This window comes from Equus quagga, chromosome 14, assembly GCF_021613505.1.
Source record: "Equus quagga isolate Etosha38 chromosome 14, UCLA_HA_Equagga_1.0, whole genome shotgun sequence".
In the NCBI taxonomy this organism is placed as follows: domain Eukaryota; kingdom Metazoa; phylum Chordata; class Mammalia; order Perissodactyla; family Equidae; genus Equus; species Equus quagga.
This window is the reverse complement of record NC_060280.1, coordinates 78,238,149-78,254,121: the sequence shown is the minus strand read 5'-3', so window position 1 is coordinate 78,254,121 and position 15,973 is coordinate 78,238,149. Positions and strand designations below refer to the sequence as shown.

Sequence of the window (15,973 nt, the reverse complement as noted above, 5' to 3'; positions counted from 1 at the left end):
TGTGGCCTGATGAACGGTGCCACGTCCATGCCCAGGATCCAAACCAGTGAAACTCCGAGGGCTGCCGGAGTGGAGCGCCCGAACTTAACCATTCGGCCACGGGGCCGGCCCCTCTCTCTCGTTTTTTTTTTTAATAGCATGATCCTGTTCCATTTTTTTTTAATTGAAGTATAGTTGACATATAATATTGTATTAGTTTCAGGTGTACAATATAGTGATTTGACGTTTATTTACATTCCAAGATGATCATCCTGATAAGACCTGTAACTGTCTGTCATCATGCAAAGTTGTTATAATACTGTGGACTGTGTTGCCTGTGCTGTGCATTACATCCCCGTGACTTATTTTTTGACTGGGAGTTTGTACCTCTTAATCCCCTTCACTTGTTTTGCCCTTCCACCCCCACTCCCCTTCCCTCTGGGAACCATTCATTTGTTCTTTGTATCTATGAGTCCATTTCTGTTTTGTTTTATTTGTTTTGTTTTTTAGATTCTACATATAAGTGCAGTCTTACAGCATTTGTCTTTCTCTGTCTGACTTACTTCACTTAGCATAATACTCTCTATATCCATTCATGTTGTCACAAATGGGAGTACTTCATTCTTTTTTATGGCTGAGTAATATTCCATATCTTGGCTGCTGAAAATGGGGGTGCATATATCTTTTTGAATTAGTGTTTTCATTTTCTTTGGGTAAATACCCAAAAGTGAAATTACTGGATCATGTGATAGTTCTATTTTTAATTTTTTGAGGAACTTCCATAGTGTTTTCCACAGTGGTTGTGCCAATTTATACTCCTACCAACTGTGCACGAGAGTTCCCTTTTCTCCACATTCTTGCCAATACTTGTGATTTCTTGTCTTTTTGATAATAGCCATTCTGACAGTTGTGAAGTGAAATCTCATTTGGGTTTTGCATTTCCCTGATGGGTAGTGATGTTGAGAATCTTTTCATATACCTGTTGGCTATCTGTATGTCTTCTTTGGAAAAATGTGTGTTTAGATCCTCTGCCCATTTTTAAATCAGATTATTTGTTTTTTTGATGTATGAGTTTTTTATATATTTTGGATATTAACCCTTTATTTTGAGATATTGTTTGCAAATATATTTTGCCATTCTGTTAGATTGTCTTTTTGTTGATGGTTTCCTTCACTGTGCAAAAGCTTTTTAGTTTTATATAGTTCCATTTGTTTATTTTTGCTTTTGTTCCCTTTGCCTAAGGAGACGTATCCAAAAAAATAATGCTAAAACTGATGTCAGAGAGTTTACTGCCTATCTTTTCTTCTAGGAGTTTATAATTTCAGGTCTTACATTTAAGTGTTTAATCCATTTTGAGTTTATTTTTGTATATGGTGTAAGACAGTGGTCCAGTTTCATTCTTTTGCATGTATCTGTCCAGTTTTCCCAACACGATTTATTGACGAGACCATCTTTTCCCCATTGTGTATTCTTGCCTCCTTTGTTGTAGATTAATTCACCACGTATGTGTGAGTTTATTTCTGGGCTCTCTGTTCTATCCCATTGACTCACGTGTCTGTTTCTGTGCCAGCAACGTGCTGTTTTGATTACTTAGTTTTGTAGTCCAGTTTGAAATCAGGGAGTGTCACACTTCCAACTTTATTCTTCTGTCTCAAGATTCCTTTGGGCTATTCAGGGTCTTTTGTGGTTCCACGCAAATTTTAGGATTATTTGTTTTCTGTGAAAAATGCCATTAATGTTATAATAGGGATTGCATTGAATCTGTAGGTTGCTTTGGTTAGTATGGACATTTTAACAGTATTAATTCTTGCAGTCTGTGAGCACAGTGTATCTTTTTGTTTATTTGTGTCGTCTTCAGTTTCTCTCGTCAGTGTCATGCAGGTGTCAGTACAGATCTTTCACCTCCTTGGTTAAATTTATTCCCAGGTCTTTTATTCTTTTTGCTGTAATTGTAAAAGGGATTGTTTTCTTAATTTCTTTTTCTGATAGTTGGTTTTAGTGTATAGAAACACAAGTGATTTCTGTATATTTATTTTGTATCCTGCAACTTCACTGAATTCATTTATTCTGATAGTTTTTTGGTGGAGATTTTAGGGTTTTCTGTATATAGCATCATATCATCTGCAAATTGTGACAGTTTTGCTCCTTCCTTTCCAACTGAATGCCTTTTATTTCTTTTTGTTTTCTGATTGCTGTAGCTAGAACTTCCAACACTCATTGAATAAGAGTGGCTAGAGTGGGTGTGGGCATCCTGATCTTAGAGGAAAAGCTTTCAGCGTTTCACCATTGAGTGTGGTGTTAGCTGTGGGTGTGTGATAAAAACCCTCAATAAAGTGGGTATGGAGGGACTATACCTCAATATAATAAGGGCCATGTATGATCTTACATTCTCATAGGGAAAAACAGATGATAAACAACCAGGTATTTGTTGGTATTAAGTGTTACAAAAAACAAGGAAGGGTAATGGGACTAGAGAGTCTCTTAGATGTGGTAGTTGGGCAAGGCTTCTCTGATGAGGGGCCATTGAACAGACACTAAATGAAGTAGGAAGAGCAAGCCATGAAATACTGGGTCCTAGCAAGCAAGCGTTGCAGGCAGAGGGAACTTTAAGTACAAAGGCCTCGAGAAAGGAGGGTGCGAGCCCTGCTTAGGAAACAGCATGGAGGCCAGTGGGGCTGGAGTAGAGTGAGCAGAAGGGAGACTGGCAGAAGATGAGGCCAGAGGTAGCGTGGGACAGATCATGTGGGGCCTTGCAGGCTGTCTTTAGGGCCTCAGCTTTTTTTCTGAGTGTGGAGGAAGCCGTCGGATGGGGCCACTGTAGGAGTTTTCCTTGTTTCTCTCTTGTTCCTAGCCATGTCACTCTCCTGCGGACTGGGCCACTGTAGGAGTTTTCCTTCTTTCTCTCTTGCTCCTAGCCATGTCACTCTCCTGCTTTAAACCCTTCAAATTATTTCCATTGCACTTAGGAGAAAATCCAAACTCTGTGCCATGACCTACACGTTTCTGCACGGTTTGATCTCCGCCCGCCTTCCCAGGTCGTGTCATGCCACTCATCAGCTACACCCCACTGCGCTTTAGTCATACGAATGTTTCTTCAAGTTTTGGAACATGCCAAGTTCTTTCTTGCTCAGGGATTATCTTGGTACATGTTGTTCCTTCTTCCTTTTCTGTATTTTTACTTCTTATTTTCTAAATTCCCATTTACTTTATTTTCCTCCCAGTTTTTCATTTTTAAAATTTAAAAACATACAGAAAAGTTGAAAAATAATGACCATCCGTATAACTTTCCCCTCTGTTTATCACCTGTAGAACAACTGCGGCAGTTGCCTTAGGCCTCATTTCACGTATCATGCTTTAGAGATCTGTTTCCTGATTTAACTCTCCTTAGTCTTTACAGTTGTTTCGAGTTAATTTCCTTATAGTACTTTGGAGAGTTGAGTACTGCTTGTTTACCTGTTCATTTTCCGTCTTTCCCACTGGACTGTGGGCTCCACATAGACATAGGTTATCCCTCGCCCTGGATTCCAGGTTAGTAGAGTTCACCATGTTTGAAGCATGCATGAAATCTTTGTTGACTGATGTACACGTGGTTGTACCTCTGTTCTTTTAAGACGGACACTTTAACCCTGAGGTGGTCAAGTATCGGCAGCTCTGCTTCAAGTCCCAGTACAAGCGATACCTCAGCTCTCAGCAGCAGTATTTCCATCGGCTGCTGAAGCAGATTCTGGCTTCCCGGAGTGTAAGTAATGCTGGGAACTGGATGTGAAACATGAACTCACAGATTTCCTGACTTCAGGAAGTGGTTCAGGTACAAAATAGAAAAGATACCACTAAGGAAAAAATGCTACCAATTAAACCATGACAAGATTGAGCTATATCATCCTTTCTTATGATCCATTTTAAGATATTCTCTGATTTCAGAGATGTTAAAACATAAAAAAAAGATAACCTCTTTAAAATTGATTTAGCTTCAGCATTTGCTCAGCATTTACTCAAATAGATAAAGAGCTTTCAGATCCATCCTGAGTTCTTAAGGAGAACTGGGTTCCTCTGGAGTTGATGTGTGAGAGCGCACAAGGCCTCCTGATGGATCTGTAGTGCACCAGGCTTCATGGCTCCTGGGCCTGGAGTAGCCTGGTAGCTCTTTGAGGCAAAGTTGTTCTGGCTCTAAGGGATCCTTTAAGCTTTGGTGTGGAAAAATTTGGGTGTCAAGTATAGTAACTATTCACTCTCAGTGGAGTGGTTCAACACTCAGATTCAGGATTTTTCACCAGGTAGCAGTCAGTAGTGCCCCTTTTTATGTGGACATATGTGCGTCTTTCTCTGTGATCTGGAGGGAGGGAATCGAGCTTTTTAAACAATGAAGAGAAGAAAACATAGACTTGGAGAATGTACTAGAAGCTGCTTTGGATGGTGACGTGTACGCCCATCTGATCCCTTCCCAGGACCTGCTGGAGATGGCCCGCCGCAGTGGACCGGCCCTTCCCTTCCGGCAGAAGCGCCCTTCCCCGTCCCGCACCCCTGAGGAGCGGGAGTGGCGGACGCAGCAGCGCTACTTGAAAGTCTTGAGGGAGGTGAAGGAGGAGTGTGGTGACACAGCCCTGTCATCTGATGAAGAGGGTGAGTGTCTTTGGGCACTTGGGTGGCTGTGGTGTTTACACCAGCGGCTTGTTGTTCATTTGGAGCCAGTGGTAGCCATTTATCTCACAGCAAAGAAGCCATCCCAGTTGTCTGTTGGGGGGTGGATGGTGGGACTCAGAACCCCTTGGTCCTCGGGCACTGAGACATTCCTGTTAGGTTACCCTGGGTTTAAGCGGCATTTGAGTTTAGGGGAGACGAGTCCCTGTGTGACAGGGCTCTCCATAGTAGGCCTGTCTGGTCCTATTGTGCCACTTGAGAGAACTGCTTTTCCCCCTACAGGAGAGTAGTAGTGACTATTGGCCTGCTGCAGTGTGACCCCATCACTCTGTTGAAGTCTCTCTTCCTGGAAGAGCTGTTTAAATGACCTAAGTGTGCTCCAGTTCGTCTGGGGAAGGGTCAGAAAGGAATGGTGGAACCCTGGCCTCCATGTTGTTGGCTTAGCCTTGTTGAACCCAAATGGCCACTTACCCAATCTCCCCTATTGGAGTCCACAGCCACGTTGGATTTACAAGAAAAATTTTCTTTTGAAGATCTCAACTCATGGCTTCCGAGCTCTCCAGCGCGTTCTCCTAGCCCTGCGGTGCCCCTGAGGGTGGTGCCCACACTTTCAACCACGGATATGAAAACCGCAGGTGAGGGCTGAGCTGATGCTGTCGACGTTCTGGGAAATCAGGGTGTAGGCCTGAGACCTCCTTAGAGGGAGGTGGGTACTAGATTCCTACCTGCCAGGAAAACAAGGCAGTGTTCCTGAGAATTAGGAGATTTGGAGAAGTTTTTGTACGATTCCACTTATTTACAAGTAGGTAGGCCTTCCTTCGTTCCTTTGTTTTGAAAACTTTCCTTAGGAACTGATCAGCTGATATTTTGCGCTAAAGAAAATAGAATCTTAAAACAAAATAGCAGTACTAAGGGACAGTTCAGTAATAGAACAAAAGAGGTAACCAGAGCCATAGCAATTTCTTAGGATGTCCATGAAATTAGAGAAAGAGTTTTAATTGAAACAGGAGTCAAGGAAGTATGTTAAGATCCTTTAGTGTGTTTCAGGAGCAGCTGAGTAACTGAGGTCATTGCTATTGACCAATGTATAGAAAAGCTGAAAGTTGATACTGTGACTCTTTCAAGATTGTTGGTGCTTGTAGTATACAGGAGTCAGAAGGGAAACTCAGAGAAATATCTTACTTTCAAATATCGCAAGTGATCAGAAAGATTTTAAATTTGAGCATCATGTTAGTGAATGACCTAGTCCATGTGGTTTGGTTCATTTTCTCTCAGATAAAATAGAACTGGGGGAAAGTGACCTGAAGATTATGTTAAAGAAGCACCATGAGAAGCGGAAACATCAACCAGTAAGATTGGCGGGTGGTGTGTGATCATTAGCAGTTTTCAGTCTATTATCTCTGGATTGGCTACTGTGAGGAGGATGCAGATAATGACTACCTTATTTATGCTGCTTTTCCCATCATTTTTTGGGGGCAGGAGTGACCAAAGAGGCTAGTTAACATCAAAGATCTGGGAAGAAGACAAATGCTTTGACTTTGTAAGGCGTGCTTAACATAGTGTCTGATTAATCTTTACAACAAGGCTGGTATATGATTCATTATATCCACTTACCACTGTTCACAGAGGTTAAGGAGCTTGTCTTCGGCCCTACAGCTAGTAAGTGGCAGGACCAAGAGTCAGATCCTGTGCTCGTCCCACTTTTTACTGTTTCTGTTACACCACTCCACTGAAGCAAGGTAATGCTGGTGCAGCCAAGCCAGAGAGCACAGTGGGGGAAGAAAAGGCAGTCCATCTAAGGCACAGTAGTGAGATGAGAAGAGTCCCACACTGGAAGTCAGAACTGGGGTCCAGCTCTGTCTTTTCCACTTTACCATGGTTTTGGGCAAATCCCTTAACATCTGTGAACCCCATTTTCACACTGTAAAATAGCATGATATTTAACAAGACTGTTTGAAGAGCACATGAGATAAGGAATGCAAGAGCTTTATAAACTTTAAATGCCATACAGTAGAAAGGTGGGAACTGAGTTCTCCTGTGTCCCGAAAGAGACATTAGTTTTTTAGAAGAGCAGTAGTTTTTATCTCTGTATATGTTTAATTCACCATGATTTCCGCAAATGCACCTAACATCTAGTTGTGTCTGTTAGGTTAGTTGGCAAAATCAGGAGGAGTTTTGGCTCCTTTTTTGGGGCCTCCATAACAGATCTCTGAATATCACACTTAGGATCACCCGGACCTTTTGACAGGGGACCTGACTCTCAATGACATCATGACTCGAGTAAATGCTGGCAGGAAGGGCTCTCTAGCAGGTAAATGCCATCCTTTTTAGGTAGCCATTGTTTGACCATGGTGTTAAATTACATGAGCCAGTCTACATGTTGCAAAAATAAACGAAACCACAGCTTCGTTCTTGCTGAAAACCTTTGTTTTGTTGTGTCTTATGGATTTATAGGTGGAAATGAGCATAAAATCAGTACAACAGATCATTGGCTCTTTAATAAGTTAAAATTAACCTGTAAATCACTCATTGGGTTTGGTAAAAAAACAACCAAACAAAATGTCCGATTACTGAGATCTTTCTTTTACTGGTGGGCCTTGGGAAAATAATATGCAGATAAGACCCCTCACTTCCTGGTGGAGAAAATGCATTTCTATGACTTGTCTTGCTTTTCCTTCCCAGCTCTATATGACTTGGCTGTCCTTAAAAAAAAGGTTAAGGAAAAAGAGGAAAAGAAGAAGAAGAAAATAAAAATGATCAAGTCAGAGGAGGATTTGGCTGAGCCCTTGAGCAGCACTGAGGGGGCCCCGCCTCTCTCCCGGGCTCCATCTCCACTGGCAGCACCTGCCATTAAGGAGGAGTGAGTGAGCCACAGACTACGTCTCAAGGGGTCCCAGGGGTCCTGCCCGGGGAAGTGTGCAGCGGTCCTTTATTGAACTTTTTATGACTGCTGGGAGAGTCGGAGGGCCTCAACCAATATAGGGATATGTTCTTGGCAGTTTTGGTGGTTCTTATATTTTTCTTCCCTCATTAGGCCTCTGGAAGATCTCAAGCCTTGCCTTGGAATCAATGAAATATCTTCCAGCTTCTTCTCGCTTCTGTTAGAAATCTTATTGCTGGAGGGGCAGGCTAGCCTTCCTATGGTAAGAGTTTTGGAAAAGTCAGATGGCCATCAGATATTTCAAGTTGTAGAAACCTTTAGTGTCTTGAGAAGCAGAACTCTGGGTTCCTTTCGCAGCTCTGTAGCTAACTTGTTCTGTGACTTGGGTGAACTGGACAGACATACCCAGCTTGCTCTGGCACAGCCATGGAATTTCTGGTGTAGAAGGGAAAGCTGACTGGGTTCTGCCTTTACTTTCCCTCAGCTGGAGGAGCGAGTTTTGGATTGGCAGTCGTCTCCCGCCAGCTCCCTCAATAGCTGGTTCTCTGTGGCCCCCAACTGGGCAGAGTTGGTGTTACCAGCCCTGCAGTATCTTGCTGGAGAAAGCCGTGGTAAGGTACTTTTTTTCTGTAGAATCAGTATTTATTTCCCCCTTTGTAAAATTCATTCTCTTAGTAAACTGTAGCTTTACTGGTTAAATTCCTTCTGGGTTTGCATCATGCCGTGCCTTGGAGGTCTTTTCTGTCCTGATTCATAGTGACTGCATCGCTGTGAAACGTTCAAGTCATCTCAGCGCTCAGGGGTGCCGGTTACTCTGAGGTTAGCACTCTCCCCCTGCGTGGCTGGTTTATGTGATCTCTTTCTTGCAGCTGTACCCTCAAGTTTCTCTCCATTTGTTGAATTCAAAGAGAAGACCCAGCAGTGGAAATTGCTTGGTAAGTAATTCATATTACCTACCCTGACTGTAGGTTTTCATTCTCTTGTTTCCTCCCCTAAGTTGCTTTTGCCTTCCATTCAGTACATTCCAGTAGAATGTTGAAAAAGGCAGTCTTAAACCTTACTTTGCTCAGTAAAAGAAGCCTTCAAGACCCCTTTGGTACTTTCAAGGTCTGAGTTTAATGCCCTCATTGGATTTTGCCCCTTCTGTTATGATGCACTCTTGGGCTGGCCAGCTTTAAATCTGCAGGGGTCTTTTACAGTACCATCAGCATTTGTATTAACCATACTTATGCTTTTAGATTAGCTTGTGATAATATAATTATTTTTCTTTCCTAAAAATGGGCTTTGCTGTTGAGGGTGATGTGAACCAGATGTTGGATAGCCCCAAATAAGCTCTTTCTAAGGAACAGGATCCTTATTTTTGTTTTAAATTTGTAAATTCCTACTTACTGTGTAAGTTGTAGTAACATGCACCCGAAGTAACTTGGTTACCATTACTTGGTGATGGTGATAAGAGGAAAATTCAGTGTTGATTTCCTTTTGAAATTTACAAACCTGTCTCTTGACTCTCTCAAGTGGTCTGTGAAGAGATATATGGAGGGAAGGTTGTGAAAGCAGCAGAGTCATTCGTTCCTTCTAACATTTATTCAGCTTCTAGGTGTCAGGCACTATGTTAGGTGCTGGGGGATATAATGGTTTGCAACTTAGCTCCCCTCGTGGGGTGTAAGGTTTGTTTGGGGAACAAATGTTCATTCAAATGAAATGACAAACTTATACATTCTGGAAGGGAAAAGTACCAGGAAGGATGGAAGTTTATAATGAGGCATTGGTGTAGTCTGCAGAGTCAAGGAAGGCCTTCCTGAGGAAGGAACGTTTGAGCAGAGATATTAATGATGACTAGGAAGGAGTGAGGCAGATGGAAAGGAAGAGCGTTCTAGATGGATAAAGCTGTTTGGGTCAGTGGTGTCAAGGAAGATAGAATTTGAAAAGATCACAGAGATGATGATAATCTGGACCTGGGCAGAAAGAATGGAAGCCAAAGGCGTGGGGAGAAAGTATTAATTGAGGACAAAACAGGGTCTAGGACTAGGCCTTGAGAAACTCCAAGGTTGAGGAGGCAGAGTGGCAGAGGAACCTGGGGAGGACAGGGCTACGGGGTTAGGAACCATGAGTGGGTTGAATCTTGGAAGCCAAGGAATGAGAGAGTCAAGAAGTGGGGAGTGGTCATTAGCCTTGATTGATACTAAAAGGTTCGGTAAGATAAAATGACTCTGGGTTTGTGGATGTGGAAGAAATGAGTTTCTTGTAAGAGTGATTCCTTATTGGAGTTAAGGACAGTGGTGAGCTGAAGGCAACTCATAGCTGACTGTCTAGCTCTTTCGACTGTCAGGCTGGTGGCTTGAAATCAGCCATGGTGGGATACTTAGGCAAAACTTACAGAACCAGAGAACAAGTATTCTAAGCTTGTGGGCCAGGTGATTTCTGTTGTAACTACTCAGCTCTGCCGTTGTGGTGCAAAACAGCGATAGACAGTGTGTAAACTAATCGGCATGGCTGTGTTCCCAATGAAACTTTGTTTACAAAACAAGTGGCCAATTTGCTGACCCTTAATATACACCATGGAAATCTGCACATGCTGCCAATCAGGGCCCCATTAAAGCCAGTTAAACATTTGCCTGTACACCACTGGTTGAAGAGACAGTGGATCTATACAACCCTTCCTAGAGATTTAGCAGGGGAGGGAAGGATGGTATGGGGGACTTGTGGCCAAGAGAGGAATTTTTTTAAATGAGAGCGACTTTGAGTTTGTGTTGTTGGAAAGGGTACAATGGAGAGAAGGAGCTTGAAAATATAGGAAAGAAGGAAGAATTCACCATGTACATTCCCAAGAAGAGGGGAAGGGATTGGCCTTGGATCGCAGGAGCAGCACCTTTCTTGGAGGAGGAAATAATGGATACACGGCAGCAGGCTTGTAGATTTTATTGTGGGACATTTGAAGGAGTTTAGTTGGATGGCTTTTCTGTGTCAAATAGGAGGTGAGAGAGGTGAGGTGTCTGTTGTGAGTGAGGAGGGAGGTTGAGAAGTGTGGGAAATAGTTATTATGGAGTGTGGGAAACCAGTTTGACCAGAGACGATGTTAGGTTGCCGGGCAGTGTTGAGGGTCAGCGGAGGCGCTTGTCTTTCATTTATAGTGGTCTGCTTTGCCTTTTTGTGAGTTTTCTCTCTGGCAGCCCTCAGCTGTCTGAATTGAAGCATTGAGAACATGGATAGTTTAGAAGTTGAGTTCTGCTAGATTGGAATGATGCAAAGATAGAAGAGCAGAGCTATTAGGCATTCCTCTATCGGTCAGAGTGTTGTTGAAACGATGGACGTAGACTCTGAACTGAATAGGGAGAGAAGCATGAAGGAAGGGGGCCATTGGGGCTGGAGAAGCAGAGATGTCAGTGGACTAGCAGTCCTGCTGAGTCAAAGTAACGTTTTGGTGGGCATAGTTAAACAGGCAGGGAAGAATCTCGGTCATTGTGGTCATGGAGCAGAATGTGTGGATTAGTATAAAGGTTCTCAAACTTGGCTGTGTACTGCAGTCAGCTGGGGAACTTTAAAAACATACTGATACCTAGGCCTTACCTACAGAGGTTCTGGTTAGTTGTTTGGATGGGGCCTGAGCCCAGGTATTTTTGAAAGTTCCCAGGTGATGCTTATGTGTAGCCAGGGCTGAGAAACGTTGGATTAGGCATTTTGAAGATGGAGCAGTTTTAGGTAATGACAGAACCCAGTTGTGATTGTGGGAGTGAGTGGCTGGGGTAGAGTGGAGGGAGGAGGTCAATGAGGTCACAGAACTGAGGGTGGATGTTGGGTGGACCATCCATATGGATGTGGCAGTTAACCCAGCATGATGGCAGAAAGAGTGCTGGTGAGGAGCAAGGTGGCCAGCACTCCGTGAGGAGGGATGAGTTAAGTAGCTGCAAGGAGCGGGGAGCAAGGTGGGTGCAGGTGCATAGTAGGAGCCGAAGGGATCAGGCTTTCATTTTATTTTGATTTTTCGGAGGAGCTGGGGAGAGAGAGTCTGGCATCAGTTATAGGGGAGAAGGAGGAACTCAACTCTGAAGGACATGGTCATGAGAGACTAAATAGCCAACATACCACAAGGGAGAGGATCGTGGAGGACCAGATTTCAAACCAAACAAGGCGTGGACATGGTGTTGTAGAAGAGGATTAGGCTGTAGGAGAATTTACCGATTATGAAGAAGTGTTTCTAGAAGGCAGAGTGGAAGTAAGAGGAGTCGTCTAAGGACAAGAAAGTTGAGAGCTTTCTGAGGATGGTTGTGTTGTGCACTGACTAGTGAAAGCAGGTACGAGTCCTCGTAAGTGTCATCTCAGCAACCTTTGAGCAGGGTAGGCCCTGGAGGGCTGCGTTCTTCACACAAGCAGGCCTGGGTGATGGTCCCTGTGGCTTCTGGTCTGGGCAGGAGACATAGGTACCATCTTGTGACAAGTGCTGCGCTGGGAGTCTGAGTAAGGTGCTGGAGAGGAGGGCACAGAGGAAAAGTGCTCATCTCTTTCTAGGCGAGTTCAGAGGAGTCAGCTTGTCTCCTGTTTTGGGGCCTTCTTATTGCTGTGCCAGTGTGTAGAATGCCTTTGTGCCCCCACCAGCCAGAAGCAGCCTTTTCGGACCTCCCAAGGCTAGGCTAACTTTCCTAGGGTGAACTTTTATAACATCCTTTGTGACACCTACTATGTTTAGATTTTATCTGGGATGTGCTCTTTCCTTGCTTGGCCGTGGCTCTACCAGGGCAGAGCTGGATTCGCTGAGTAACCCTAGCCTAGCCTGCTGTGCCTGCACGTGGCGGCTCCTCGGCAGCTCCCTGTTGAATGAGTGATGTCATTAGGGGACATCCAGGAGTGGCGGTCCAGGCAGACAGTGAATGGATGGGTAGGACAGGCTGAGGGGACCGTATCTGCAAAGGACCATTGCTCCAGGTCCTGATAGCTTCTTTCTCTGCCATGGAAAGAGCAAGTAAGGAGAAAGTGGGATTCTGAGTAACACTTTAGATCGTTTTATTATTTTTTGCCTTTTTGTTCTTCTAATAGGCCAATCCCAAGATAATGAAAAGGAATTAGCTGCACTCTTTCAGCTGTGGCTAGAAACCAAAGACCAGGCCTTCTGTAAGGTATGGTTTTTAAGAAATACAGATCTTTCCTATTGGGTTTCCAGAGCCTTTAGGTTAGTCAGAATTCTTTAGTCCATTTACCTGTTAATGTTTTCCTTTTCTCCAGCAAGAAAATGAAGACAGCTCAGATGCGACAACACCTGTTCCTCGGGTGTGAGTATGACCCTCTAACGGTGGGTGGTGTCCATGAACCCGTAGTTGAAGGTATTGCTGTGGTTTTGCTGGCGTTGCTTATGTAAGTGCGTTAGCACTGGAATGGACTTCCGAGACCCTAGGGGTCCTCTGAGTCTTACCCGCCCCCACACACCTGAGGAGGGCCGCACCCGCCCATCAGCGAGTGGCCCCCTGAGGACAGGAGTCTGAACTGGGGAGGGGTGTGCTCTGCCTTGGAGGTGGATGTGCTTTATTCCCTGAATTTCCTGCCTTCGGCTTCCGTTTCAGAAGGATTCATTTAATCTGTCTTCCTCATTTTACCTGTAAAGAAATTGAGGTATGAAGTTAGGTGACTTGCTGAAAGTTAGTGACAGGACCCAGGCTAGATTGTAGGTCTCTGATCTCTAGTCCTGAGCTGTTTCTATCACATCATCTCATGTCACGGTTTCCAGTTTGGGGGAAAAACCCTTTTTCCCCTCAGCTTTGTTGCGATATAATTGATAGATTGTAGAAGTTTAAGGTGTACAGTATGTTGTTTTGATACACATATATATTGTGAAATGATTACCACAGTGAGGTTAGTTAACACATCCATCATCTCACATAATTACTGACTTTTTTGTTTATGATGAGAACATTTAAGATTTCTTAGCAACTTTCAAGGTCATAAAACAGTATTGGTAACTGTAGTCATCAGGCTGTACATTAGATCTCCAGAACTTAGTCGTCTTATAATTGGAAGTTTGTATCCTATGACCAACATCTCCCCATTTCCACCATCCGCCAGCCCCTGGCAACTACCATTCTACTCTTTGTTACTATGCGTTTGGCTTTTTTTAGATTGCATATATAAGTGAGACCATATAATATTTGTCATTCTTTGTCTGACTTATTTAACTTAGCATAATGCCCTTAAGGTCCATACATGTTCTTGCAAATGGTAGGATTTCCTTCTTTTTTATGGCTGAGTGATATTCTGTTGTATGTATATATGTACACCACGTTTTCTTCAGCCATTCATCCATTGATGGACACTTCCGTTGTTTCCATGTCTTAGCTATTGTGAATATTGCTGTGATGAACAAGCAGTGCAGATATCTCCTGGAGATAGTGATTTCATTTGCTTTGGCAATATACTCAGAAGTAGGATTGCTGGATCGTGTGGTAGTTCTATTTTTAATTTTTTGAGGAATCCCTGTATGCTTTCCATTCTGGCCGCACCAATTTACATTCTCACCAACAGTGGCCAAGGGTTCCCTTTTCTCTACATACTTGCTAGCACTTCTTGTCTTTTTGGTAATAGCTATTCTAACAGGTGTGAGGTGGTATCTCATTGTGGCTTTGATTTGCATTTCCTTGATGATTAGTGATGTTGAGCACCTTTTCATTTATGTTTTGGCTATTTGAATGTCTTCTTTAGAAAAATGTTTATTCAGGTCCTTTTGCCCATTTTTAAATTGGATTTTTTTTGCTGTTGAGTTGTATGAGTTCCTTAAATATTTCAGATATTAACCCCTTATCAGTTTATGATTTGCCAGTATCTCCACCTGTTTGGTAGGTTGCCTTTTCGTTTTGTTGATGATTTCCTTTGCTGTGTGGAAGCTTTTGTTTGATGTTGTCTCACTTGTTTATATTTGCTTTTGTTGCTTGTTCTGTGGTGTCATAGCCAGTAAATCATTGCCAAAACCAACGTCGAAGAACTTTTTCGCTATGTTTTCTTCTAGGAGGTTAATAGTTTTGGGTCATACCTTTAAGTCTTTAATCCATTTGAAGTTCATTTTTGTGAGTGGTGTAAGATTGTGGGGAGGAGTCCAATTTCATTCTTTTGTAAGTGGATGTCCACTTTTCCCAAAACTGTTTATTGAAGAGACTGTCCTTTCCCTATTGGGTGTTCTTGGCTCCAGTTTCAAAATATTTGTTGACCATAATGAGGTGGTTTGTTTCTGGGCTTTCAATTCTGTTCTGTTGGTTTATGTGTCTGTTTTTACGCCAGTACCATACTATTTTGATTGCTGTAACTTTGTAATAAAGTTTGAAATCAGCCATTGTGATACTTGCAGCTTTGTTCTTCTTTCTCAAGATTGTTTTGGGTATTTGGGGTCTTTTATGGTTCGTACAAATTTTAGGATTTTTTTTTCTATTTCTCTGACAAATGCCATTGGATTTTTGATAGAGAATACCATGAATCTCTAGGTGACTTTGTGTAATCATGGACATTTTAACAATATTTTTCCAATCCACGAATATAGAATATCTTTCCATTTATTTGTATCTTCAGAGTTTTTGGAGGGGGCGGGGAGAATGAGGAAGATTTGCCCTGAGCTAACATCTGTGCCCATCTTCCTCTGTTTTGTATGTGGGACACCACCACGGCATGCGTGTAACAAGCAGTGTATAGGTTTGCACCCGGGATCCAAACCTGCGAACCCTGGGCTGCCAAAGCTGAGTGCGCAGACTTGACCACCACGCCACCAGGGTAGCCCCACTGTGGTTCTTTAGATTCCTGAACACCAGCACAAAGGGGCCAACCTGAATGTGGTGAACTATTGCTTTATGTAATAGGGGGTAGAACTCAATGTTTTGGTACTTTGCTTGGGAAACAGAAAGACTAGCCTTGTCATCTTACAAATTTGAAGTCCTTTTTTCCTCTTAAGGCTGAATTTTTTGTTGCCATTAGATTGGGCTTATTTAGCAGCAGTACTGAAAACAGTCGGTAAAAATGTCAGTCTCTTTCCCATGTACCTAATACCTTTCTGGATTTCTAAGAATCGGTTAATTTTGGAAATACCAACAGGAGTTACTTGGTAGGACCTGGAAAGTGGACTGTTGATCTTTGCAAGGATAGAGTGCTAATGAAGGGCCATTTTTTCATCTTGCAAAGGGAGTGGTTCTGGGTGCTGGAGAAGGGGGGATGAATACAAAATTCTTTATGTTCCAGAAGAACTGACTACGTGGTGCGGCCCAGCACAGGGGAGGAGAAACGAGTTTTCCAGGAGCAGGTGAGAAATAGCTCGAACCCAGTGTAAATCTCTGCACCTGTGAGGCCGAAGACTCCTTGCATCCAGATTCTTGCAGGAAACTCATGCCCTTCACCACAGATAGTCTGTTAGTTGGCATTGTTTGTTGGGAGTGGAAATGGTGTGAGGAAAGGGAATGGGAAATGTTTTGATGACCTTTTCTTCTGACAGCAGAATACATTTATGTTTACCTC

General features: G+C 43.1%; 1 protein-coding gene across 5 annotated transcripts in view; it reads left to right on the top strand.

The window, feature by feature from the left end:
- Positions 1-15,973, top strand: part of NFRKB (nuclear factor related to kappaB binding protein) — a 39,713-nt gene that overhangs the window by 10,778 nt on the left and 12,962 nt on the right. For 3 of the 5 annotated variants that reach the window (XM_046685043.1, XM_046685046.1, XM_046685042.1), the window contains exons 4-15: positions 3,591-3,718; positions 4,425-4,599; positions 5,115-5,252; positions 5,893-5,966; positions 6,844-6,928; positions 7,300-7,477; positions 7,652-7,760; positions 7,983-8,109; positions 8,368-8,433; positions 12,530-12,609; positions 12,716-12,762; positions 15,701-15,761. In XM_046685043.1, the coding sequence (XP_046540999.1) occupies positions 3,591-3,718; positions 4,425-4,599; positions 5,115-5,252; positions 5,893-5,966; positions 6,844-6,928; positions 7,300-7,477; positions 7,652-7,760; positions 7,983-8,109; positions 8,368-8,433; positions 12,530-12,609; positions 12,716-12,762; positions 15,701-15,761 (1,268 nt within the window). The remainder of the gene's footprint in view (positions 1-3,590; positions 3,719-4,424; positions 4,600-5,114; positions 5,253-5,892; positions 5,967-6,843; positions 6,929-7,299; positions 7,478-7,651; positions 7,761-7,982; positions 8,110-8,367; positions 8,434-12,529; positions 12,610-12,715; positions 12,763-15,700; positions 15,762-15,973) is intronic. The other 2 variants (XM_046685045.1, XM_046685044.1) reach the window with 2 other exon arrangements.